General features: G+C 34.4%; 1 protein-coding gene across 1 annotated transcript; it reads right to left on the bottom strand.

The window, feature by feature from the left end:
• Positions 1–326: 326 nt before the first annotated feature.
• Positions 327–9,373, bottom strand: LOC113055448 (dynein heavy chain 12, axonemal-like). The gene is made up of 11 exons (XM_026221764.1): positions 9,244–9,373; positions 8,457–8,557; positions 7,992–8,123; positions 7,853–7,905; positions 6,797–6,928; positions 6,548–6,706; positions 5,255–5,500; positions 4,073–4,244; positions 2,842–3,385; positions 2,619–2,772; positions 327–976 (listed from the first exon to the last, which is right to left on the bottom strand). Exons 2-11 carry the CDS (start codon positions 8,507–8,509, stop codon positions 813–815), a joined length of 1,809 nt encoding a protein of 602 aa, XP_026077549.1. The 5' UTR covers positions 8,510–8,557; positions 9,244–9,373; the 3' UTR covers positions 327–812.
• Positions 9,374–24,902: the final 15,529 nt, after the last annotated feature.

Genomic DNA, 24,902 nt, shown 5'->3' with positions numbered 1-24,902 from the left:
ACATTTATTTAAAAAAACTTTCAGAAGTATGGCAGGTTGGTGATAGCGGTTGATTGTCAAATGTTGCATTTCAAATTAATTTAATAAAATAAAATATTAACATTTAACAATAAACATTTAAAAACTGTGAAAGTGTGGCTCTTATAAAATGTAAATGAAATGTTAGTGTGGCAACATGGAAAAAAAAATAGTGTTGATTATGAGTTTTAATATGGGCTAAATATTATCAAAATAACAATTTCATGAGACAATCGGTTAAATAATTTCTTATTTATTATAATTTAATCTTAAGAAACTACATGCATAAAAACTTCCTAAAAGCCTCCTAAAAGTTATCTCTATATAGATAAAAAACTTTTTACACAGATGTACTTTCCAAAAAAAAAAAAAAAAACACTTTTCTTCATGAATAAATGCATTAATGGTTATATTTTCTTGAAACAAATATTTATTTATTTATTTGAAAAAATTATTGCGTTCTATACCTCTGGTTCTATATATATTTGCTAACATTTGTTAACATTAAGACTTTGCTCATATTTCATATTAATGGTATTTAAATAATATGCACATAATTCTGGACAATAAGTCTATTATGGAGTGTCCATTAGCTCTAACAGTTTTTTTTATTTTTATGCATTTAGTAGACACTTTTGTCCAAAACGACTCACAGTGCATTAAGGCTAACAATTTACCTAACATGTGTTCCCTGGGAATCGAACCCACAACCTTGCACTTGCTATGCGTTACCATTTGAGCTACAGGAACACTGTAAGACTGAACACTGTGTTTCTCCAGGTGCATGCTCTGCTTCATTGCTTCTGAGCGTAGAGATCATATTCTCTGTAAAGGATGTATTGCTTCAGTCGGTCTGGTAATGGAAGGAAGCTCATGAAGATCGGAGCTCTCAAACGCAACCGACCCAAACAAGCCCTGATCTTCAGCCGACAGAGATGCTGCAGACAGCGGGCGTTCTCTGCAAAGAAACAAAACGTCAAATATGAAAGCATGACATGAGCAGAGAAAAAGCAGTTTCACAGCAAAGTTAATATTTTGCACAGGGGTGTAGGTTTGATTTTGGCATTGGTGGGAACATAATAGCAGACAACAGAGATTTAATTGTTTGGTCTAAATTATTCTCTACTAAAAAAGTCTCTCTTAGTCTCTAAACTCCACACACTTCATAACAAGTGATGTCTGACTTTGGAAACTATATTTCTCTCCTTAAAAGTTAATTTTTAATATGAAGAGGTCAAACAAGAGACTATTGAGGTCATTCAAATTTCACCAAAAGCTTCTGGATGTAATTATAATAGAAGTCAGACAGAGTTACTTTGAGGGAGATTCGTTCACTTGTTTATCAATGAGAAACTTTGATCAGACTTTTCTTTCTGTTTTAAAAATGTTTTCTTTGGACTGTTAGACTAATAAGAGAATATGGGAAAATATAACTTAATTTCTGTTTCCTGCTAGCTATATTTCACACACAAGATAAAAAAAAAATAATAATAATCAACATTTAAAATCCACACGTTTAAATCAACATTTAAATAAAAATGTATCAGAAAAAATAATAAATAAATATAAATAAATATATATATATATATATATATATATATATATATATATATATATATATATATATACACACACACACACACACACAGTATAGTATAATAATAATAATAATAATAATAATTATTATTATTATTATTATTATTATTATTATTATTATATAAATTGTTATTGTACACATATATAATTGTTTATATTTTTCACTGCATTACAATATTTTTTATTTCAATCACCAGTAAAAAAAAACATACAATACTAATATAAATTATTGTATTGTATACCAATACAATAATATATAAATAATTAACAGTAATTGCAATTATTAAGAATAACCATAATATATTTAAAAAAATGTAATAAAGTATAATAATTTAATATCTATTGTCATTTATTGATTTTTTTATTTGAAAGTAATTTTTCAATGCCTTACAATTATTTAAATCAACAGCTAAAAGACAAATAAAACAGAAATATACACATTTATACAAATACAATCATGTTTACCGTGATTACTATTATTAATAGTGATATCAAAAATTTATAATAATAAGTAAAGCATAATGTAATGAATATTTCGTTAATTAATATTATGATATAAAAAGTTTATAAATAGTATAAATGATAATATAAACACTTATACAATTATAAAAATTATTTAAACAATGTACAAACCTTAAAATTTGCATTATTTTTTATATTTTAATGTAATTTTCACTGCGCAACATTTTATATTTATTGAAATCAGCAGTAAAAAAAACGAGATATATACAATGTAAACAAATACAATAACATGTAAACAATTCAAAGCAATTACTATTATTATTAATAAAAATATCAATATTATAATATTACATGAAGCATAAAATTTATATTTATTATTATTATTATTACTGTATAACTGTTAATGTACAAACCTACTTTTGTAGTAATTTCATTTTAAAGTATTTTTTCATATATACAAATTTTATGAAAGTGTCAACAATTTACTTATTAATATCAATAATAGATTAATAACATTATATAAACTATAACGAATCCCAAACCTTGAATTTGGCAGATTTCAGGCCACTGTTTCTGCTCCATAAGCGCAGCCTTCAGTTTGGAGCAAAAGGTCACATGATCGACGTAATCCAGCATGATGCGAACCATGTTTCCCGAGAGATGCTTGAGCCACGAGACAGAGATGACCTCGCAGAACTAGAGCGAGAGGAAAAGAGAGATCAAGACTCAGAAACATCGGACGCCTGACGTCAGACGTGAACTCACCAGTGTGTCTTTGATGACCGTGTCACTCCAGCCCTCGTATCCGTGCGGGACGTGCGATCCCTCTCCGTACGGACAGTCAAAGCATCGCTCCACGTCATAACCGTAGTTACACAGCATCCGCAGCACCACCTCGTCCTTCAGCGCGTACTGTAAGGCCGAAGGGAAGTGCGTGGTGTTCACTCTGCAGTAGTAATTGACGTTGGCTCCGTAGCGAAGCAGCAGGTTGATCAGCTCGTAGTTCCCCATCCGCAGCGCCACCTGCAGGCACTTGACGGGATCCTGGTTTGGCATGGCTCCGGCCTCCAGCAGGACTCGGGTGGAGGCGATGTCTTCGTTTGAGACGGCGAAGTAGAGCGCAGACTGGCGCTTGTCATCATAGCTGCGGCGCACCCATGGGTGCAGCATGAAGTTAGGGTCGTAACCGGCCTTCAGCAGCATCTCCAGACACTGTGTGTGTCCACCGGCCGCCGCCGAGTGAAGAGGACTGATCCCACTGTCATCCACCGCTTCCAACGACGTCACCGGGATCAGCAGAGCCAGGGCCCTGCGGACAGCACGGGAAGAGAACCATAAAACATTCCGTTCCTTTAAATAACAAACATTAGATTAAATCACATTTATAAAACGCATAGTTCCGGTCCTTCACTGCAAAAAAAGAAGAAAATCTGTGACATTTATGATAAAATACTGGCAGCTGTGGTTGCCAGAGGTTCACCGTTAAAAATATGATAGCAACATTTTAGGTTTTAGAGATTTAACTTAAATTCATAATAAAATACCATATTTCATTAACGGATCTAATGTTCTATTGTTTATAAACCAACATATTGAAGTACTAATATCTGTTTTGAACCATTGTAATGCACTGATAACCACCAAAAACTGAAACTAACATAAGCTCATCACTAACAGCTCTTCCACAAACTGAGAAGGGAAATCTATAGAGAGAGAGACAGACACACACAGAGAGAGAGAGAGAGAGAGAGAGAAAGAGACAGAGAGAGAGAGACACACACACAGACAGAGAGAGAGACACACACACACAGACAGAGAGAGACAGACAGAGAGAGAGAGAGAGAGAGAGGGTGCACAGTGTCATTCACACAAAAACTAAACACATACTGAAATAATGCAATAAACATTAATTTAAAGCCTTAAACCCTAAGTTTAAGCCTGGAGTAAATCGAAGGAAATGAATAGCATGAACAGTCATCCAGTATGTCGTACTAACTTGACGTGTCCGCGGTGGGCCACTCTGTGGATGGGCAGGTGTCCCGTGTGTTTGGGGATGTTAGCATCAGCGCCGTACTCCAGCAGGAATGAGATGACGTCAGGGTTTCCTGAAGCAGACGCCTCAAATAATATTGATGCACAATCCTGAGCCTGAGACTCCACATCAGCACCTGAACACCACAGAAACCACCGATCCAGAGCCCAGACCACAGGTCAAACACATTACTCTTATTTGACAACAAATGATCTTATAGTTGTTATGAATATATTAAATTAGTTCATTTTTATATTTCTCCATTTTAATTTTAGTCCGAGCTTTATTACTTTTTTTTTTCTTCCTTTCTGTGTTTTAACTATTCTTAATAATTATCAAAAAATATATAATAATAGTACTATATGAAGTATTACATAATGCATATCATTTTTATTAATTAAATAAATTGATTAAATTGAAAAACTCTTCTTGCATTTTGCCATTTTTATTAGTTTATTAGTTTGTTTTTAAAATATGCATATATAAACTTTATTTAGTGTAATTTTAGGTTTTAGGTATTAAATTCTTGTTTATATATTATAAATAAAATAATGCATTAAAATGCATGACAAAAAAACAATTTTAGATGTAACACAGAATCATAATTTTTATAATGCATTTTAAGTTTGGTTACAATTATTTAACTTCTGTAATGATGCAAGTTTTATCCAACACACCTATGAATGACTTGGTGATAATGCATTTATAATGTAAAAAGTTTTTTATTTATTTTTTTTTTTTATAAATGCTGTTAAACTGTCTATTCATTCCTATGACACGGAAGACTTGCGTTTTTGCCATTTTTATTAGTTTTTGTTTATAAAATACGCATATATACATTTTATTAAGTGTAATTTTAGGTTTTAGTTATTTTAGTATACACAAAGTTCAATCAAATTCTTGTTTATATATTATAAATAAAATAATGCATTAAAACACATGACAAACAACCAAGGAATTTAAATCAGAATCATTATTATTTTTAACCATAATAATTTTTAATCATTATTAATCTGTGAGTATTATAATGATTTTAACTTTGGCTACTGCTATTAACTTTTGTTTTTCTATATGTTTTCTATATATGTTTCTTTGGTTTTAATTGTTACTGTAATAACCCTGGTCTGCGTCTGGATTTCTCCTGACCTCTCCGGAGAAGCGTTCGGATGATCTCCAGGTTTCCGGCCTGTGCAGCTAAAGCTAACGGCGTCAATCCGTAGGAGCTTCTGGGGTCGGGATGAGCTCCGTACTTCAGCAGCAGATCCACGAAATCCGTCAGGCCGAGCCGAGCGGCTTCATGCAGGGCTGTCCTGCGGTTCGCTCCCTCCTGGTTAACTCTGGCACTGAGGTTTAGCAGGAGCTTCGTCATGTCGTAATGGTTATTTCTTATGGCTGAGTGAATAAAACCATTTGGTCAGAAAGAACAAAGACAGAATCCAACTACACTGAAATATCTCCTTTTTAACAGAAAGGTCTTTCTTCATTTTTTGGTTGCTAGTGATGTCCATGTACATTACAACTGCTGAAATATCAATAAATCATGAAATGTTTATATTCTGTTGGGTGAGAGTTGAATTTTTTTGTTTTAGAATGAACTTTTTATTGAGTATCCTTCTATATAATTGCAACAATGTTTACATTTTTAATACGAATAAAGTAGGTTTATTCTGAATACAGATTTTATTTAACATGAACAGTTTAGTTTGTTCAAAAAAATACACATTTTATTCTGTTTTAAGAAAATTATATGTGGCCAAGTTTTTAGGACATAATGTGATTTTTTGCTGACAATTTCATGTGTCCCACTTTATTAGTCTGCGATGTTATGTTATTAACCTGCAGATTTTACATATTTTAATCTTAAATGTAATAAATATAAGCTGGTTACTATTTCCAGGGTTATTATGGTCCACTGAGATTAAAATAAAAACTAAAACATACATACATCCATAAATATTTTTGTTACTTGAAATGTAATAAACATAAAAAAATTGGTTTATTTTATTTCAACTAATCTCCATTTTACATTTGTATTTAGATTAACTTTATGTGCTTAAAATAAAACTGAATTTTTTTTATAAATATAAATATATATAAATATAAACTATATAAATAAAAAACATTAAATGTATTTTTTTGAAATCTTAAAATGCAAAGTTTTAAAAACAATTATGAAAATAGAATAGAAAAAAATAAAAAGTCAATTATCAATAAAACAATAATAGTATCATTATTCAAAAAAAGTTTTTGTTTTTTAAAATCTTAATGGCTAGACATAAGCATTAGGGTTTGATTTAAATTAAATACAAAAAAATACAAAGCAATATATTTTGTTATTTAAAAATTATATATATATATATATATATATATATATATATATATATGTATTTTTTTTTTTTGGTCACTCTAGTGGAAGAATAACCCATGGTCTTTTCTGACCTACAACGAGAGGCGAGTCTTCCTCCTTATCCAAGGCATCCGGACTGCTGCCGTGCTCCAGCAGGAAACAGGCGTTGTCCAAAAGCCCTTTCTCCACCGCTAAGAAGAGACACGTCTTACCCCGATGAGTCTTTCTGTGTTTGGCATCCTCAGGAGAGGCTGATGAACAGATGAAATCACAGTCACTGCAGTCTTGACACATGAGATCAACAATGATGAGGAGAAACAATGTGGATCCTCACGACAGACCTGTAAATGTGATCTCAAGGATGTTCTGGTTGTTTTGTATGGCTGCCTCGTGTAAGGGGATGAAGCCTGTGTCGTCCTCTTCAGAGAACGCTTGCTGATGGACAGTCAGCTTACGGAGGGACTTTTCATCACCTGATAACACATCCAGAGATGACATGAGCAAACAGATGCTACTTAACTATGAGTTATACTGCTGAACTTCATATGCTGAGCTTATAGTGAGACCAGCACCAAACTAAAATAAACCAGAAACCTTGAACAACATGAAATGAATGAAGTGTTTTTAGAAGGGACTGCTAAAAATGATAATGACAATCATTGCAATTAATAATATATTCATGTGAATCTCATTAAATATATTTAGGTCATATTTTACTCATATAAATAAAATAAAAAATATATTTTAATTTTGGAAAAATTTAGATTTTTTAATTATTATTTTAACGTTTTTTTTTTTAAGTACACATTGTAGAATTTGTTGTTCTACTTTAATTTCATCTAATTTAAATTCAAATGTAAACGTACAAAAAAAAAGTATTTTTAATCACCATTTAATCACTATTAAGAAAATTTAAATATACATATTAAATAAAATAAGTAAGTCTGAATGAATTACAAATAGAATTTGGGGAATTAGACTTCATTAATTGTCATTTTCAAATTAAAAAAAAAATATTGTTAACATACTAAAAATTGCATCAATTTAATAAAAAACAATTATGGAAGTATTTGTTGTACTGCTTTGATTTTATCTGATTTTGATAAAAGAAATAATTAAAAACATAATTTTCTTGTACATAATTAAGAAAAAAGTAACTGTAATAATCTTCATTAGGAACATAAGAAAAATTTTAAACATTAATATACTACTAATAATAATAAGAAATCTAAATCCATTGCATGGAGAAAATGGATGAAAATGTTTATATATGTAATGAAAATATTGATTAAAAATCCTCATATCAATAAAATATACAATTTTAAAAAGTTAAGAGAACAACATAAAAGCATATTTTTGCCTCTGTTTCTGTCATTGTGTGATGGACACATTCATACCATGCTTTATTGCATTGAATATCTTCTCTCTCTCAGGAGTGATCTGAATGATCCTACAGACAAAGATACAGAATATTTCATTCAGGTAGCAGCAGCAGAACTGAATCTGAACTTATTGAAAGTGTGAAGCGTGTCTGACCTGCAGGATTCACCGGAGGAAGAGCTCGTGATCTCCGCTTGTTTGTGACGCTGCTTGAGACTCTGCTCGATCATGAGTTGAGTGTCCACATCCTCGTCCAAACCCCCTCCAGATGACTCCAGATCCATCACACTGTCCTAGTGGATACTGATCACTAACAAATCTTTTATAAACAGGGTGCATGCCAACTATCTGACTGTCACGTGACGGCAAACTGTAAATAACACCACGTGCAGTTCTAAAAGCGAACGCCAGAAAATAAACATGTTGTTTAAATCCTTTAATCTAAGATAATGTGTATAAAAGTTGGTCAATATTCATTCATTTTGCATGTCTGAATAAACATGGAAAGTAACCAAACCCGCTTTCAGATCTACATCAACTCTCTTCAGCTGTGCATTCAGAATTACGAAAACCTAAAGTGTCATTTTATGCAAAATACAAGGCATTTTATTTCCACGTTACCTTTTTCTGACGGCAAGTGCTGTTGTTGTGTTCTCAGTGGGTTTCTGGGGCATCGCATTGACTATACACGGCTATTTCTGTCCCAGGTCTTCTATAAATACCTGAGGTATCATGCGACACAGAAAGACACTTCAGAGAACCTCTGATATGACCCTTACACACTTACACACTGTCAATATGCAATAAAAAAAGTCACTTTTGACATCAACAAGACATCATTGTTGCATTACATTTAGTCGTTTAGCAGATGCTTTTATCCAAAGCGACTAGCAAATGAGGTCAACAGAAGCAATCAAAACCAACTAAAGGGCAATGATATGCATTAAAATCATATTGTTTCTGGGATCGTTGCAGTGTTAAACGTTCTATGCATGCAGTAATTGTGCATATTGTCGCAGTTACGTATACATAAACATATAAATAAAATAAAAGTAGGCCTAAAAATAAAGCTGCTGTGAACTTTAAAGGAAAAACAGATTTTTTTGAGAAAAGCTGCATCAGTAAGTTTAAGACGTTTGCTGTTCTGCCAGAAAAAAAAAAGACTTATATAAAAATCTCTCACAGGGTTATGAGGTCATTCAATTTGAGAACAGAAACACACAGATGATTGCATACGAGAGTCAGACATGTGATAGCACACTATTGCATAAGAGAAAACGGCCTTAACACACATAGTACTTCAGGTTTTGGGTTAAGAAGAATGAAATCCAGCGTCTGGCTGCTGAGAGGTGATTCTAGGTCAGGATGGGCTTGACACCAAAACATATTTCATCACTTCATATCTCACCTTATGTGTTCCTGTCCTAATCTGCCCAGAATCCTCTTACATTGAGATATTTCATTTGTCTTTTTGGAAGGTGCTTTCTTCGTCTCAGTCTTTAATCTCCTTTAGAAGTGTCTAGGCTGGATCTTGTTTCAAACAGATATAGCATTAGATTTGGCAGAACAAATCTGCATCTGCTAATAACATAAATGTCAATTATAATATATTTAAATATATAACATTGATCTTGAAATCACTTGCATTAGTGCATCTCAAGGTTTGTCTTTAAATTATATTAATTGTATTAATGAAACATTCATTGTTCGTTGTGGGAAGGCTGGAATGGAAGAAATACAGAGGCATTTGCATCCAGGATAAAAGCAGCCACTCAGAGATCAATAAACCTGAGCTTACTCAGTTAATCAATGACAACTAGAGCAACTATGGTGCAAATATTCATAAGTAAGCAAAGCTTTGTCACTTCTTTTCATACCAAATTAAATGTTAAATTGCTTAAATTAAACTAAATGTAAACAGAATATTAGAGACTGAAAAAAATAACAAAATAAAATAAAGTGTGCTTGGTTTGATCACTTATTTATATGCTAAATTACATTCATTTAAATATTGCAGTTATTTGGAGTGAGTTTTCATCTCAGACAAAAATAATTTTCTAATTTTGCATCAAATTATATTAAAATATGCATTGAAAAAAAAGCTACAGACAGGCATGACAGACAGGCTAAACAATAGTAAAAGAAATGTATTTAATGCTTGGTTTGAATTAATGCTTGGTTTAAATAAAAAATTTAATTAAATTGAATATTAATTTAGCGAGTTCTCAGACATAAATTTTATTATTTTGCATTCTTAATCCAATTTTACATCAAATAATATTAAAAAATCTAAATGTTAAATTTGTCAAATTATAGCAGATGTAAACAACTAAAAAAATTAAATTTAGAACAAAATATAATTTACAACTTTTTATGTAGGAAAAATAGACAAATAAACAAAATAAAATAAACTTAACTGAATGATTTCTAGGCAGCTTGCTAACTGTCTCTTAGCCAAACTGAACACTACAGGAAAGATGAAAACAGAGTAATAATATCAGATTTCTCTATGTGTCTTATAACAGTAGATGTTGGAGAAGGGCTGTGAAAGCATCAGCAGGTGTAGTGGGACGTCTGCTCTGCCAAACCCTTCTGTTATATTATCCAGCATCTCCAGCACCTGCAGAGAGTGAAATTGAGCAAACAGAAGACGAGTGTTAGTGAACATCAGCAAAAACACACAAGACAAGGCATCACTATAAGCATCACTATATTCACTAAATATACTGTAGGTTAATGATCCGAATAAATCCTTAAGAGCCATGCAATGTGTGTGATACAGCTGATAAAATGAGAAAAAAAGGCATATAAAAAAAATAAAAGAAATTATATAAATTATAAAATACTTCTTTTTTTTGGCCTCTGTAACCGGGTTATTATATTAGCTAAACTGTAAAAATAAATTAAATAAAAGCTACATAAACAAAATAACACAAACAAATTAAGCATTAACTGAATGAAAATAAAAAATATTTTTTAGCAAAAAACCTCTGCTTGATGGACAGCCGGTCAAGTCTGCACAATAATCTGACAATAAATGGGGCACACCCAGATTTTCATATGCACACCCAGTCTCTTTTCTGGCTACACTACTGAGCACAACTCTGATAATATATCATCATATTAGAATGATTTCTGAAAATCATGTGACACTGAAGACTGGAGGAATGATGCTGAAAATCAAAGAAATAAAATAGATTTTAATGTATATTAAAACAGAAAAATGTTGTTTTACTTTATGATAACATTTTTTCACTGATTTAGGGTAGAGTAAGAATATTTACTGTATTGCGCAAGTTAGTTCATACTTAGATATAATTTTATATGCAATATTACCTTTTCTTTTCATCATCATCTTTAAGAGTTCATGATCATTTCTGTTCAACTTTATTTCTCAGTTGATAATTCCATTCACAATTCATAAAACACAACACAAGCATGAGGTACAAGAAGGCTTTACGTCCAAAAGTCATTGAAATAATTTAAAATCAAATCGACAGGTTAAAAAAAAAGACTCAGGTCCAAATATTCATTTATCACCAATTAACTGTTTGACAAAAACAGACTCCGACGTCCTGATCTGAATCAACCGAGTCGCGAACATGCTCCGAAGTGCCGATCTGAATCAACCGAGTCGCGAACAGGCTCTGAAGTGCCGATCTGAATCAACGGAGTCGCGAACAGGCTCCGAAGTGCCGATCTGAATCAACCGAGTCGCGAAAAGGCTCCGAAGTACCGATCTGAATCAATGGAGTCGCGAACATTCTCCGAAGTGGTGATCTGAATCAACCGAGTCGCGAACAGGCTCCGAAGTGCCGATCTGAATCAACCGAGTCGCGAAAAGGCTCCGAAGTACCGATCTGAATCAATGGAGTCGCGAACATTCTCCGAAGTGCCGATCTGAATCAACCGAGTCGCGAACAGACTCCGAAGTGCCGATCTGAAAACTTTGACCAACGAATGTAAAAAATAAATGCATTTTAACATAGTAAAAATAATTTAGAATTATCTTCCTCTATATTATATCAACAGCCTAACTTTGAACGAGAAATGCACCATAAGATTACCTTTACACTATAAAAAATAATATATTTCAGCCTATATTAATAACCTCTATGTAAAAAAACAGAATACCGTTCTTACCAAATTCATTCAACTCGTTATTAAATCATAATTAGTTTTCAAACACTGACAGGAACTTTCAGAGCTTTCAAAGTTACTGCGTTTATAAAACAACTCTATGAAAGAGTCAGATCACGTATCTAAAAATAAATCGCTATAGTAAAAAATAAATAATAAGAGGATTGAAGCTTCCTACCGTTCTGCTGTGTTTGGTCCTCACGTGGGTCTGACGCTCCGCGGCGCGTCTCCGCCCCTCACACGCGCGTTTACAGCGCTAAATCAATCATCTGTGCTAATTATTATACATTTACTTCATTGTCAGCTTCGGGTACTTCATTTATTATTGTTCAATTAACGGCTTGAAACAGAAAAGGTTGTATTTCAGTGTCTCTGCAGGGGATTATAGATCAACAGCGCCACCTGCTGTCGACCCGCGGCTATTGGTAGTGATGCTACAGTCAAAAATCAGTAATAATTCAAACCTTTTAAAATAAAATATATAAAATAATGGTTTCTATTTTAATATTCTTTAAAATATCATTTCATTCTGTGAATAAATAAATCATTCTGATCACAAACTCTGTGTGTGTGTGTGTGTGTGTGTTTGTGTGTGTGTAACACTTACACACTAACGCCCCACAATAATAAACATGTTAAATACTCATCTGAGGAAGAATATAATTTATATAGGAGGATGTAATTTTATATGCAATATTACCTTTTCTTTTCATCATCATCTTTAAGAGTTCATGATCATTTCTGTTCAACTTTATTTCTCAGTTGATAAATCTGAATCAACAGAGTCGCGAACATGCTCCGAATTCCCGATCTGAATCAAAACAATCAACAATACATCCTATTTTTTCAGATAAAAATAATAAATTTTACTGACCACAAACTTTTGAACTCTAGTGTTTATTGTTAGAAAAGTCTTCTATTTTAAATAAATGATCTTCTTTTTAACTTTTCATTCATCAAAGAATCCTGAAAGAAGTATTACAGTTTCAGCAGCACATCTCTGATAATAAATCATCATATTATTCTGATTTCTAAAGAACATGTGACACTGAAGACTGAAGTAATGCTGCTGAAAATCACAGAAATAAAATAGATTTTAATGTATATTAAAATAAAAATAATGTTGTTTTACTTCATAATAATATTTCAAATTTTTTCTGTATTTTTGATCAAATAAATGCAGTTTTGATGAGGAAACTCCTGTAAGAAGAAAAAAAAAACATTCTGATCCCAAACTCTGACCGGTGTGTGTGTGTGTGTGTGTGTGTGTGTGTGTGTGTGTGTGTGTTAAGCACTTACACACTAATCCCCACAATAATAAAGATGTTAAATACTCATCTGAGGAGGAAACAATGTTGCATCATAATGAAAGGATGTGTGACGTACACTTTTCTGTAAACTGAGCCAAACATTTTTTAACTGATTTAGGGTAGAGTAAGAATATTAAATTTATTGCGCAAGTTAGTTCATACTTAGATATAATTTTATATGCAATATTACCTTTTCTTTTCATCATCAACAGAGTTCATGATAATTTATGTTCAACTTTATTTCTCATTTGATGAATCCATCCACAATTCATAAAACACAACACATGCAACTGAGGTACAAGAAGTATTGACATCTAAAAGTCATTGAAATCATTTAAAAATCACATCGACAGGTTAAAAAAAAAGCCTCAGGTCAAATATTCATTTATCACAAATTAACTGTTTCACAAACACTTCATGCTCCGAAGTGCCGATCTGAATCAACCGAGTCGCGAACAGGCTCCGAAGGGCCGATCTGAATCAACCGAGTCGCGAACAGGCTCCGAAGAACCGATCTGAATCAACGGAGTCGCGAACATGCTCCGAAGTGCCGATCTGAATCAACGGAGTCGCGAACAGGCTCCGAAGTGCCGATCTGAATCAACCGAGTCGCGAACATGCTCCGAAGTGCCGATCTGAATCAACGGAGTCGCGAACAGGCTCCGAAGTGCCGATCTGAATCAACCGAGTCGCGAACATGCTCCGAAGTGCCAATCTGACTCAACGGAGTCGCGAACAGGCTCCGAAGTGCCGATCTGAATCAACCGAGTCGAGAACAGGCTCCGAAGTGCCGATCTGAATCAACCGAGTCGCGAACAGACTCCGAAGTGCCGATCTGAAAACTTTGACCAACGAATGTAAAAAATAAATGCATTTTTACATAGTAAAAATAATTTAGAATTATCTTCCTCTATATTATATTAACAGCCTAACTTTTAACGAGCAATGCACCATAAGATTACCTTTACACTATAAAAAATAATATATTTCAGCCTATATTAATAACCTCTATGTAAAAAAACAGAATACCGTTCTTACCAAATTCATTCAACTCGTTATTAAATCATAATTAGTTTTCAAACACTGACAGGAGCTTTCAGAGCTTTCAAAGTTACTGCGTTTATAAAACAACTCTATGAAAGAGTCAGATCACGTATCTAAAAATAAATCGCTATAGTAAAAAATAAATAATAAGAGGATTGAAGCTTCCTACCGTTCTGCTGTGTTTGGTCCTCACGTGCGTCTGACGCTCCGCGGCGCGTCTCCGCCCCTCACACGCGCGTTTACAGCGCTAAATCAATCATCTGTGCTAATTATTATACATTTACTTCATTGTCAGCTTCGGGTACTTCATTTATTATTGTTCAATGAACTGTTTGAAACAGAAAAGGTTGTATTTCAGTGTCTCTGCAGGGGATTATAGATCAACAGCGCCACCTGCTGTCGACCCGCGGCTATTGGTAGTGATGCTACAGTCAAAAATCAGTAATAATTCAAACCTTTTAAAATAAAATATATAAAATAATGGTTTCTATTTTAATATTCTTTAAAATATCATTTCATTCTGTGAATAAATAAATCATTCTGATCACAAACTCTGGGTGTGTGTGTGTGTAGCACTTACACACTACCCCACAATAATAAACTTGTTAAATACTCATCTGAGGAAGAATATAATTTATATAGGAGGATGTAATTTTATATGCAATATTACCTTTTCTTTTTATCATCATCTTTAAGAGTTCATGATCATTTCTGTTCAACTTTATTTCTCAGTTGATAAATCTGAATCAACAGAGTCGCGAACATGCTCCGAATTCCCGATCTGAATCAAAACAATCAACAATACATCCTATTTTTTCAGATAAAAATAATAAATTTTACTGACCACAAACTTTTGAACTCTAGTGTTTATTGTTAGAAAAGTCTTCTATTTTAAATAAATGATCTTCTTTTTAACTTTTCATTCATCAAAGAATTCTGAAAGAAGTAGGCTATCATAGTTTCAGCAGCACAACTCTGATAATAAATCATCATATTATTCTGATTTCTAAAGATCATGTGACACTGAAGACTGGACTAATGCTCCTGAAAATCACAGAAATAAAATAGATTTTAATGTATATTAAAATAAAAATAATGTTGTTTTACTTCATAATAATAGTTAAATTTTTCCTGTATTTTTGATCAATTAAATGCAGTTTTGATGAGTAAACTCCTGTAAGAAGAAAAAAAAAACATTCTGATCCCAAACTCTGACCGTTGTGTGTGTGTGTTTGTGTGTGTGTGAAGCACTTACACTCTAATCCCCACAATAATAAAGATGTTAAATACTCATCTGAGGAGGAAACTATGTTGCATCATAATGAAAGGATGTTTGACATACACTTTTCTGTAAACTGAGCCAAACATTTTTTCACTGATTTAGGGTAGAGTAAGAATATTTACTGTATTGCGCAAGTTAGTTCATACTTAGATATAATTTTATATGCAATATTACCTTTTCTTTTCATCATCATCTTTAAGAGTTCATGATCATTTCTGTTCAACTTTATTTCTCAGTTGATAATTCCATTCACAATTCATAAAACACAAGCATGAGGTACAAGAAGGCTTTACTTCCAAAAGTCATTGAAATCATTTAAAAATCAAATCGACAGGTTAAAAAAAAGACTCAGGTCCAAATATTAATTTATCACCAGTTAACTGTTTGACAAAAACAGACTCCGAAGTGCCGATCTGAATCAACCGAGTCGCGAACAGGCTCCGAAGTGCCGATCTGAATCAACCGAGTCGCGAACAGGCTCCGAAGTGCCGATCTGAATCAACCGAGTCGCGAACAAGCTCCGAAGTGCCGATCTGAATCAACCGAGTCGCGAACAGGCTCCGAAGTGCCGATCTGAATCAACCGAGTCGCGAACATGCTCCGAAGTGCCGATCTGAATCAACCGAGTCGCGAACAGGCTCCGAAGTGCCGATCTGAATCAACCGAGTCGCGAACATGCTCCGAAGTGCCGATCTGAATCAACCGAGTCGCGAACAGGCTCTGAAGTGCCGATCTGAATCAACCGAGTCGCGAACAAGCTCCGAAGTGCCGATCTGAATCAACCGAGTCGCGAACAGGCTCCGAAGTGCCGATCTGAATCAACCGAGTCGCGAACATGCTCCGAAGTGCCGATCTGAATCAACCGAGTCGCGAACAGGCTCCGAAGTGCCGATCTGAATCAACCGAGTCGCGAACATGCTCCGAAGTGCCGATCTGACTCAACGGAGTCGCGAACATGCTCCGAAGTGCCGATCTGAATCAACCGAGTCGCGAACAGGCTCCGAAGTGCCGATCTGAAAACTTTGACCAACGAATGTAAAAAATAAATGCATTTTTACATAGTAAAAATAATTTAGAATTATCTTCCTCTATATTATATCAACAGCCTAACTTTTAACGAGCAATGCACCATAAGATTACCTTTAAACTATAAAAAATAATATATTTCAGCCTATATTAATAACCTCTATGTAAAAAAACAGAATACCGTTCTTACCAAATTCATTCAACTCGTTATTAAATCATAATTAGTTTTCAAACACTGACAGGAGCTTTCAGAGCTTTCAAAGTTACTGCGTTTATAAAACAACTCTATGAAAGAGTCAGATCACGTATCTAAAAATAAATCGCTATAGTAAAAAATAAATAATAAGAGGATTGAAGCTTCCTACCGTTCTGCTGTGTTTGGTCCTCACGTGCGTCTGACGCTCCGCGGCGCGTCTCCGCCCCTCACACGCGCGTTTACAGCGCTAAATCAATCATCTGTGCTAATTATTATACATTTACTTCATTGTCAGCTTCGGGTACTTCATTTATTATTGTTCAATGAACTGTTTGAAACAGAAAAGGTTGTATTTCAGTGTCTCTGCAGGGGATTATAGATCAACAGCGCCACCTGCTGTCGACCCGCGGCTATTGGTAGTGATGCTACAGTCAAAAATCAGTAATAATTCAAACCTTTTAAAATAAAATATATAAAATAATGGTTTCTATTTTAATATTCTTTAAAATATCATTTCATTCTGTGAATAAATAAATCATTCTGATCACAAACTCTGGGTGTGTGTGTGTGTAGCACTTACACACTACCCCACAATAATAAACTTGTTAAATACTCATCTGAGGAAGAATATAATTTATATAGGAGGATGTAATTTTATATGCAATATTACCTTTTCTTTTTATCATCATCTTTAAGAGTTCATGATCATTTCTGTTCAACTTTATTTCTCAGTTGATAAATCTGAATCAACAGAGTCGCGAACATGCTCCGAATTCCCGATCTGAATCAAAACAATCAACAATACATCCTATTTTTTCAGATAAAAATAATAAATTTTACTGACCACAAACTTTTGAACTCTAGTGTTTATTGTTAGAAAAGTCTTCTATTTTAAATAAATGATCTTCTTTTTAACTTTTCATTCATCAAAGAATTCTGAAAGAAGTATCATAGTTTCAGCAGCACAACTCTGATAATAAATCATCATATTATTCTGATTTCTAAAGATCATGTGACACTGAAGACTGGACTAATGCTCCTGAAAATCACAGAAATAAAATAGATTTTAATGTATATTAAAATAAAAATAATGTTGTTTTACTTCATAATAATAGTTCAATTTTTCCTGTATTTTTGATCAAATAAATGCAGTTTTGATGAGTAAACTCATGTAAGAAGAAAAAAAAAACATTCTGATCCCAAACTCTGACCGTTGTGTGTGTGTTTTTGTTTGTGTATGAAGCACTTACACACTAATCCCCACAATAATAAAGATGTTAAATACTCATCTGAGGAGGAAACTATGTTGCATCATAATGAAAGGATGTTTGACATACACTTTTCTGTAAACTGAGCCAAACATTTTTTCACTGATTTAGGGTAGAGTAAGAATATTTACTGTATTGCGCAAGTTAGTTCATACTTAGATATAATTTTATATGCAATATTACCTTTTCTTTTCATCATCATCTTTAAGAGTTCATGATCATTTCTGTTCAACTTTATTTCTCAGTTGATAATTCCATTAACAATTCATAAAACACAAGCATGAGGTACAAGAAGGCTTTACTTCCAAAAGTCATTGAAATCATTTAAAAATCAAATCGACAGGTTAAAAAAAAGACTCAGGTCCAAATATTAATTTATCACCAGTTAACTGTTTGACAAAAACAGACTCCGAAGTCCCGATCTGAATCAACCGAGTCGCGAACAGGCTCCGAAGTGCCGATCTGAATCAACCGAGTCGCGAACAGGCTCCGAAGTGCCGATCTGAATCAACCGAGTCGCGAACAAGCTCCGAAGTGCCGATCTGAATCAACCGAGTCGCGAACAGGCTCCGAAGTGCCGATCTGAATCAACCGAGTCGCGAACAGGCTCCGAAGTGCCGATCTGAATCAACCGAGTCGCGAACATGCTCCGAAGTGCCGATCTGAATCAACCGAGTCGCGAACAGGCTCCGAAGTGCCGATCTGAATCAACCGAGTCGCGAACATGCTCCGAAGTGCCGATCTGACTCAACGGAGTCGCGAACATGCTCCGAAGTGCCGATCTGAATCAACCGAGTCGCGAACAGGCTCCGAAGTGCCGATCTGAATCAACCGAGTCGCGAACAGACTCCGAAGTGCCGATCTGAAAACTTTGACCAACGAATGTAAAAAATAAATGCATTTTTACATAGTAAAAATAATTTAGAATTATCTTCCTCTATATTATATCAACAGCCTAACTTTTAACGAGCAATGCACCATAAGATTACCTTTACACTATAAAAAATAATATATTTCAGCCTATATTAATAACCTCTATGTAAAAAAACAGAATACCGTTCTTACCAAATTCATTCAACTCGTTATTAAATCATAATTAGTTTTCAAACACTGACAGGACCTTTCAGAGCTTTCAAAGTTACTGCGTTTATAAAACAACTCTATGAAAGAGTCAGATCACGTATCTAAAAATAAATCGCTATAGTAAAAAATAAATAATAAGAGGATTGAAGCTTCCTACCGTTCTGCTGTGTTTGGTCCTCACGTGCGTCTGACGCTCCGCGGCGCGTCTCCGCCCCTCACACGCGCGTTTACAGCGCTAAATCAATCATCTGTGCTAATTATTATACATTTACTTCATTGTCAGCTTCGGGTACTTCATTTATTATTGTTCAATGAACTGTTTGAAACAGAAAAGGTTGTATTTCAGTGTCTCTGCAGGGGATTATAGATCAACAGCGCCACCTGCTGTCGACCCGCGGCTATTGGTAGTGATGCTACAGTCAAAAATCAGTAATAATTCAAACCTTTTAAAATAAAATATATAAAATAATGGTTTCTATTTTAATATCCTTTAAATATAATTTAATTCTGTGAATAAATAAATCATTCTGATCACAAACTCTGGGTGTGTGTGTGTGTAGCACTTACACACTAATGCCCCACAATAATAAACATGTTAAATACTCATCTGAGGAAGAATATAATTTATATAGGAGGATGTAATTTTATATGCAATATTACCTTTTCTTTTTATCATCATCTTTAAGAGTTCATGATCATTTCTGTTCAACTTATTTCTCAGTTGATAAATCTGAATCAACAGAGTCGCGAACATGCTCCGAATTCCCGATCTGAATCAAAACAATCAACAATACATCCTATTTTTTCAGATAAAAATAATACATTTTACTGACCACAAACTTTTGAACTCTAGTGTTTATTGTTAGAAAAGTCTTCTATTTTAAATAAATGATCTTCTTTTTAACTTTTCATTCATCAAAGAATTCTGAAAGAAGTAGGCTATCATAGTTTCAGCAGCACAAATCATATTATTCTGATTTCTAAAGATCATGTGACACTGAAGACTGGACTAATGCTCCTGAAAATCACAGAAATAAAATAGATTTTAATGTATATTAAAATAAAAATAATGTTGTGAGAGAGTTGCACACTCTGTGCATCATATTATTCTGATTTCTAAAGATCATGTGACACTGAAGACTGGACTAATGCTCCTGAAAATCACAGAAATAAAATAGATTTTAATGTATATTAAAATAAAAATAATGTTGTTTTACTTCATAATAATAGTTCAATTTTTCCTGTATTTTTGATCAATTAAATGCAGTTTTGATGAGTAAACTCCTGTAAGAAGAAAAAAAAAACATTCTGATCCCAAACTCTGACCGTTGTGTGTGTGTTTTTGTTTGTGTGTGAAGCACTTACACACTAATCCCCACAATAATAAAGATGTTAAATACTCATCTGAGGAGGAAACTATGTTGCATCATAATGAAAGGATGTGTGACGTACACTTTTCTGTAAACTGAGCCAAACATTTTTTAACTGATTTAGGGTAGAGTAAGAATATTTACTGTATTGCGCAAGTTAGTTCATACTTAGATATAATTTTATATGCAATATTACCTTTTCTTTTCATCATCATCTTTAAGAGTTCATGATCATTTCTGTTCAACTTTATTTCTCAGTTGATAATTCCATTCACAATTCATAAAACACAAGCATGAGGTACAAGAAGGCTTTACTTCCAAAAGTCATTGAAATCATTTAAAAATCAAATCGACAGGTTAAAAAAAAGACTCAGGTCCAAATATTAATTTATCACCAGTTAACTGTTTGACAAAAACAGACTCCGAAGTCCCGATCTGAATCAACCGAGTCGCGAACAGGCTCCGAAGTGCCGATCTGAATCAACCGAATCGCGAACAGGCTCCGAAGTGCCGATCTGAATCAACCGAGTCGCGAACATGCTCCGAAGTGCCGATCTGAATCAACCGAGTCGCGAACATGCTCCGAAGTGCCGATCTGAATCAACCGAGTCGCGAACATGCTCCGAAGTGCCGATCTGAATCAACCAAGTCGCAAACAGGCTCCGAAGTGCCGATCTGAATCAACCGAGTCGCGAACAGGCTCCGAAGTGCCGATCTGAATCAACCAAGTCGCAAACATGCTCCGAAGTGCCGATCTGAATCAACCGAGTCGCGAACAGGCTCCGAAGTGCCGATCTGAATCAACCGAGTCGCGAACAGACTCCGAAGTGCCGATCTGAAAACTTTGACCAACGAATGTAAAAAATAAATGCATTTTAAAATAGTAAAAATAATTTAGAATTATCTTCCTCTATATTATATTAACAGCCTAACTTTTAACGAGCAATGCACCATAAGATTACCTTTACACTATAAAAAATAATATATTTCAGCCTATATTAATAACCTCTATGTAAAAAAAAACAGAATACCATTCTTACCAAATTCATTCAACTCGTTATTAAATCATAATTAGTTTTCAAACACTGACAGGAGCTTTCAGAGCTTTCAAAGTTACTGCGTTTATAAAACAACTCTATGAAAGAGTCAGATCACGTATCTAAAAATAAATCGCTATAGTAAAAAATAAATAATAAGAGGATTGAAGCTTCCTACCGTTCTGCTGTGTTTGGTCCTCACGTGCGTCTGACGCTCCGCGGCGCGTCTCCGCCCCATCACACGCGCGTTTACAGCGCTAAATCAATCATCTGTGCTAATTATTATACATTTACTTCATTGTCAGCTTCGGGTACTTCATTTATTATTGTTCAATGAACTGTTTGAAACAGAAAAGGTTATATTTCAGTGTCTCTGCAGGGGATTATAGATCAACAGCGCCACCTGCTGTCGACCCGCGGCTATTGGTAGTGATGCTACAGTCAAAAATCAGTAATAATTCAAACCTTTTAAAATAAAATATATAAAATAATGGTTTCTATTTTAAAATCCTTTAAATATAATTTAATTCTGTGAATAAATAAATCATTCTGATCACAAACTCTGGGTGTGTGTGTGTGTAGCACTTACACACTAATGCCCCACAATAATAAACATGTTAAATACTCATCTGAGGAAGAATATAATTTATATAGGAGGATGTAATTTTATATGCAATATTACCTTTTCTTTTATCATCATCTTTAAGAGTTCATGATCATTTCTGTTCAACTTTATTTCTCAGTTGATAAATCTGAATCAACAGAGTCGCGAACATGCTCCGAATTCCCGATCTGAATCAAAACAATCAACAATACATCCTAAAAGAGTTCTATTTTTTTAGAAAAAAATAATCAATTTTACTGACCACAAACTTTTGAACTCTAGTGTTTATTGTTAGAAAAGTCTTCTATTTTAAATAAATGATCTTCTTTTTAACTTTTCATTCATCAAAGAATCCTGAAAGAAGTATTACAGTTTCAGCAGCACATCTCTGATAATAAATCATCATATTATTCTGATTTCTAAAGAACATGTGACACTGAAGACTGAAGTAATGCTGCTGAAAATCACAGAAATAAAATAGATTTTAATGTATATTAAAATAAAAATAATGTTGTTTTACTTCATAATAATATTTCAAATTTTTTCTGTATTTTTGATCAAATAAATGCAGTTTTGATGAGTAAACTCCTGTAAGAAGAAAAAAAAAACATTCTGATCCCAAACTCTGACCGGTGTGTGTGTGTGTGTTAAGCACTTACACACTAATCCCCACAATAATAAAGATGTTAAATACTCATCTGAGGAGGAAACAATGTTGCATCATAATGAAAGGATGTGTGACGTACACTTTTCTGTAAACTGAGCCAAACATTTTTTAACTGATTTAGGGTAGAGTAAGAATATTAAATTTATTGCGCAAGTTAGTTCATACTTAGATATAATTTTATATGCAATATTACCTTTTCTTTTCATCATCAACAGAGTTCATGATAATTTATGTTCAACTTTATTTCTCATTTGATGAATCCATCCACAATTCATAAAACACAACACATGCAACTGAGGTACAAGAAGTATTGACATCTAAAAGTCATTGAAATCATTTAAAAATCACATCGACAGGTTAAAAAAAAAGCCTCAGGTCAAATATTCATTTATCACAAATTAACTGTTTCACAAACACTTCATGCTCCGAAGTGGCGATCTGAATCAACGGAGTCGCGAACAGGTTCCGAAGTGCCGATCTGAATCAACCGAGTCGCGAACAGGCTCCGAAGAACCGATCTGAATCAACCGAGTCCCGAACAGGCTCCGAAGAACCGATCTGAATCAACGGAGTCGCGAACATGCTCCGAAGTGCCGATCTGAATCAACGGAGTCCCGAACAGGTTCCGAAGTGCCGATCTGAATCAACCGAGTCCCGAACAGGCTCCGAAGAACCGATCTGAATCAACGGAGTCGCGAACATGCTCCGAAGTGCCGATCTGAATCAACGGAGTCCCGAACAGGCTCCGAAGTGCCGATCTGAATCAACCGAGTCCCGAACAGGCTCCGAAGTGCCGATCTGAATCAACCGAGTCCCGAACAGGCTCCGAAGTGCCGATCTGAATCAACCGAGTCCCGAACATGCTCCGAAGTGCCGATCTGAATCAACCGAGTCCCGAACAGGCTCCGAAGTGCCGATCTGAATCAACCGAGTCCCGAACATGCTCCGAAGTGCCGATCTGAATCAACGGAGTCGCGAACAGGCTCCGAAGTGCCGATCTGAATCAACCGAGTCGCGAACAAGCTCCGAAGTGCCGATCTGAATCAACCGAGTCGCGAACAGGCTCCGAAGTGCCGATCTGAATCAACCGAGTCGCGAACATGCTCCGAAGTGCCGATCTGAATCAACCGAGTCGCGAACAGGCTCCGAAGTGCCGATCTGAATCAACCGAGTCGCGAACATGCTCCGAAGTGCCGATCTGACTCAACGGAGTCGCGAACATGCTCCGAAGTGCCGATCTGAATCAACCGAGTCGCGAACAGGCTCCGAAGTGCCGATCTGAATCAACCGAGTCGCGAACAGACTCCGAAGTGCCGATCTGAAAACTTTGACCAACGAATGTAAAAAATAAATGCATTTTTACATAGTAAAAATAATTTAGAATTATCTTCCTCTATATTATATCAACAGCCTAACTTTTAACGAGCAATGCACCATAAGATTACCTTTACACTATAAAAAATAATATATTTCAGCCTATATTAATAACCTCTATGTAAAAAAACAGAATACCGTTCTTACCAAATTCATTCAACTCGTTATTAAATCATAATTAGTTTTCAAACACTGACAGGAACTTTCAGAGCTTTCAAAGTTACTGCGTTTATAAAACAACTCTATGAAAGAGTCAGATCACGTATCTAAAAATAAATCGCTATAGTAAAAAATAAATAATAAGAGGATTGAAGCTTCCTACCGTTCTGCTGTGTTTGGTCCTCACGTGCGTCTGACGCTCCGCGGCGCGTCTCCGCCCCATCACACGCGCGTTTACAGCGCTAAATCAATCATCTGTGCTAATTATTATACATTTACTTCATTGTCAGCTTCGGGTACTTCATTTATTATTGTTCAATGAACTGTTTGAAACAGAAAAGGTTGTATTTCAGTGTCTCTGCAGGGGATTATAGATCAACAGCGCCACCTGCTGTCGACCCGCGGCTATTGGTAGTGATGCTACAGTCAAAAATCAGTAATAATTCAAACCTTTTAAAATAAAATATATAAAATAATGGTTTCTATTTTAATATCCTTTAAATATAA

The sequence above is a fragment of the Carassius auratus genome, chromosome 36 (genome assembly GCF_003368295.1).
Source record: "Carassius auratus strain Wakin chromosome 36, ASM336829v1, whole genome shotgun sequence".
NCBI lineage: Eukaryota > Metazoa > Chordata > Actinopteri > Cypriniformes > Cyprinidae > Carassius > Carassius auratus.
This window is presented reverse-complemented; position numbering and strand designations above follow the sequence as displayed.

Coding starts and splice junctions, on each gene's coding strand:
- LOC113055448 (XM_026221764.1), bottom strand. CDS start 8,509: ATGCCCCAGAAACCCACTGAGAACACAACAACAGCACTTGCCGTCAGA. Junction 6,929..7,852: donor ATTCAATGCAATAAAGCATG/GTATGAATGTGT, acceptor ATGTGTTATCAG/GTGATGAAAAGTCCCTCCGT. Junction 3,386..4,072: donor GCCCACCGCGGACACGTCAA/GTTAGTACGACA, acceptor TGCTGTCCGCAG/GGCCCTGGCTCTGCTGATCC.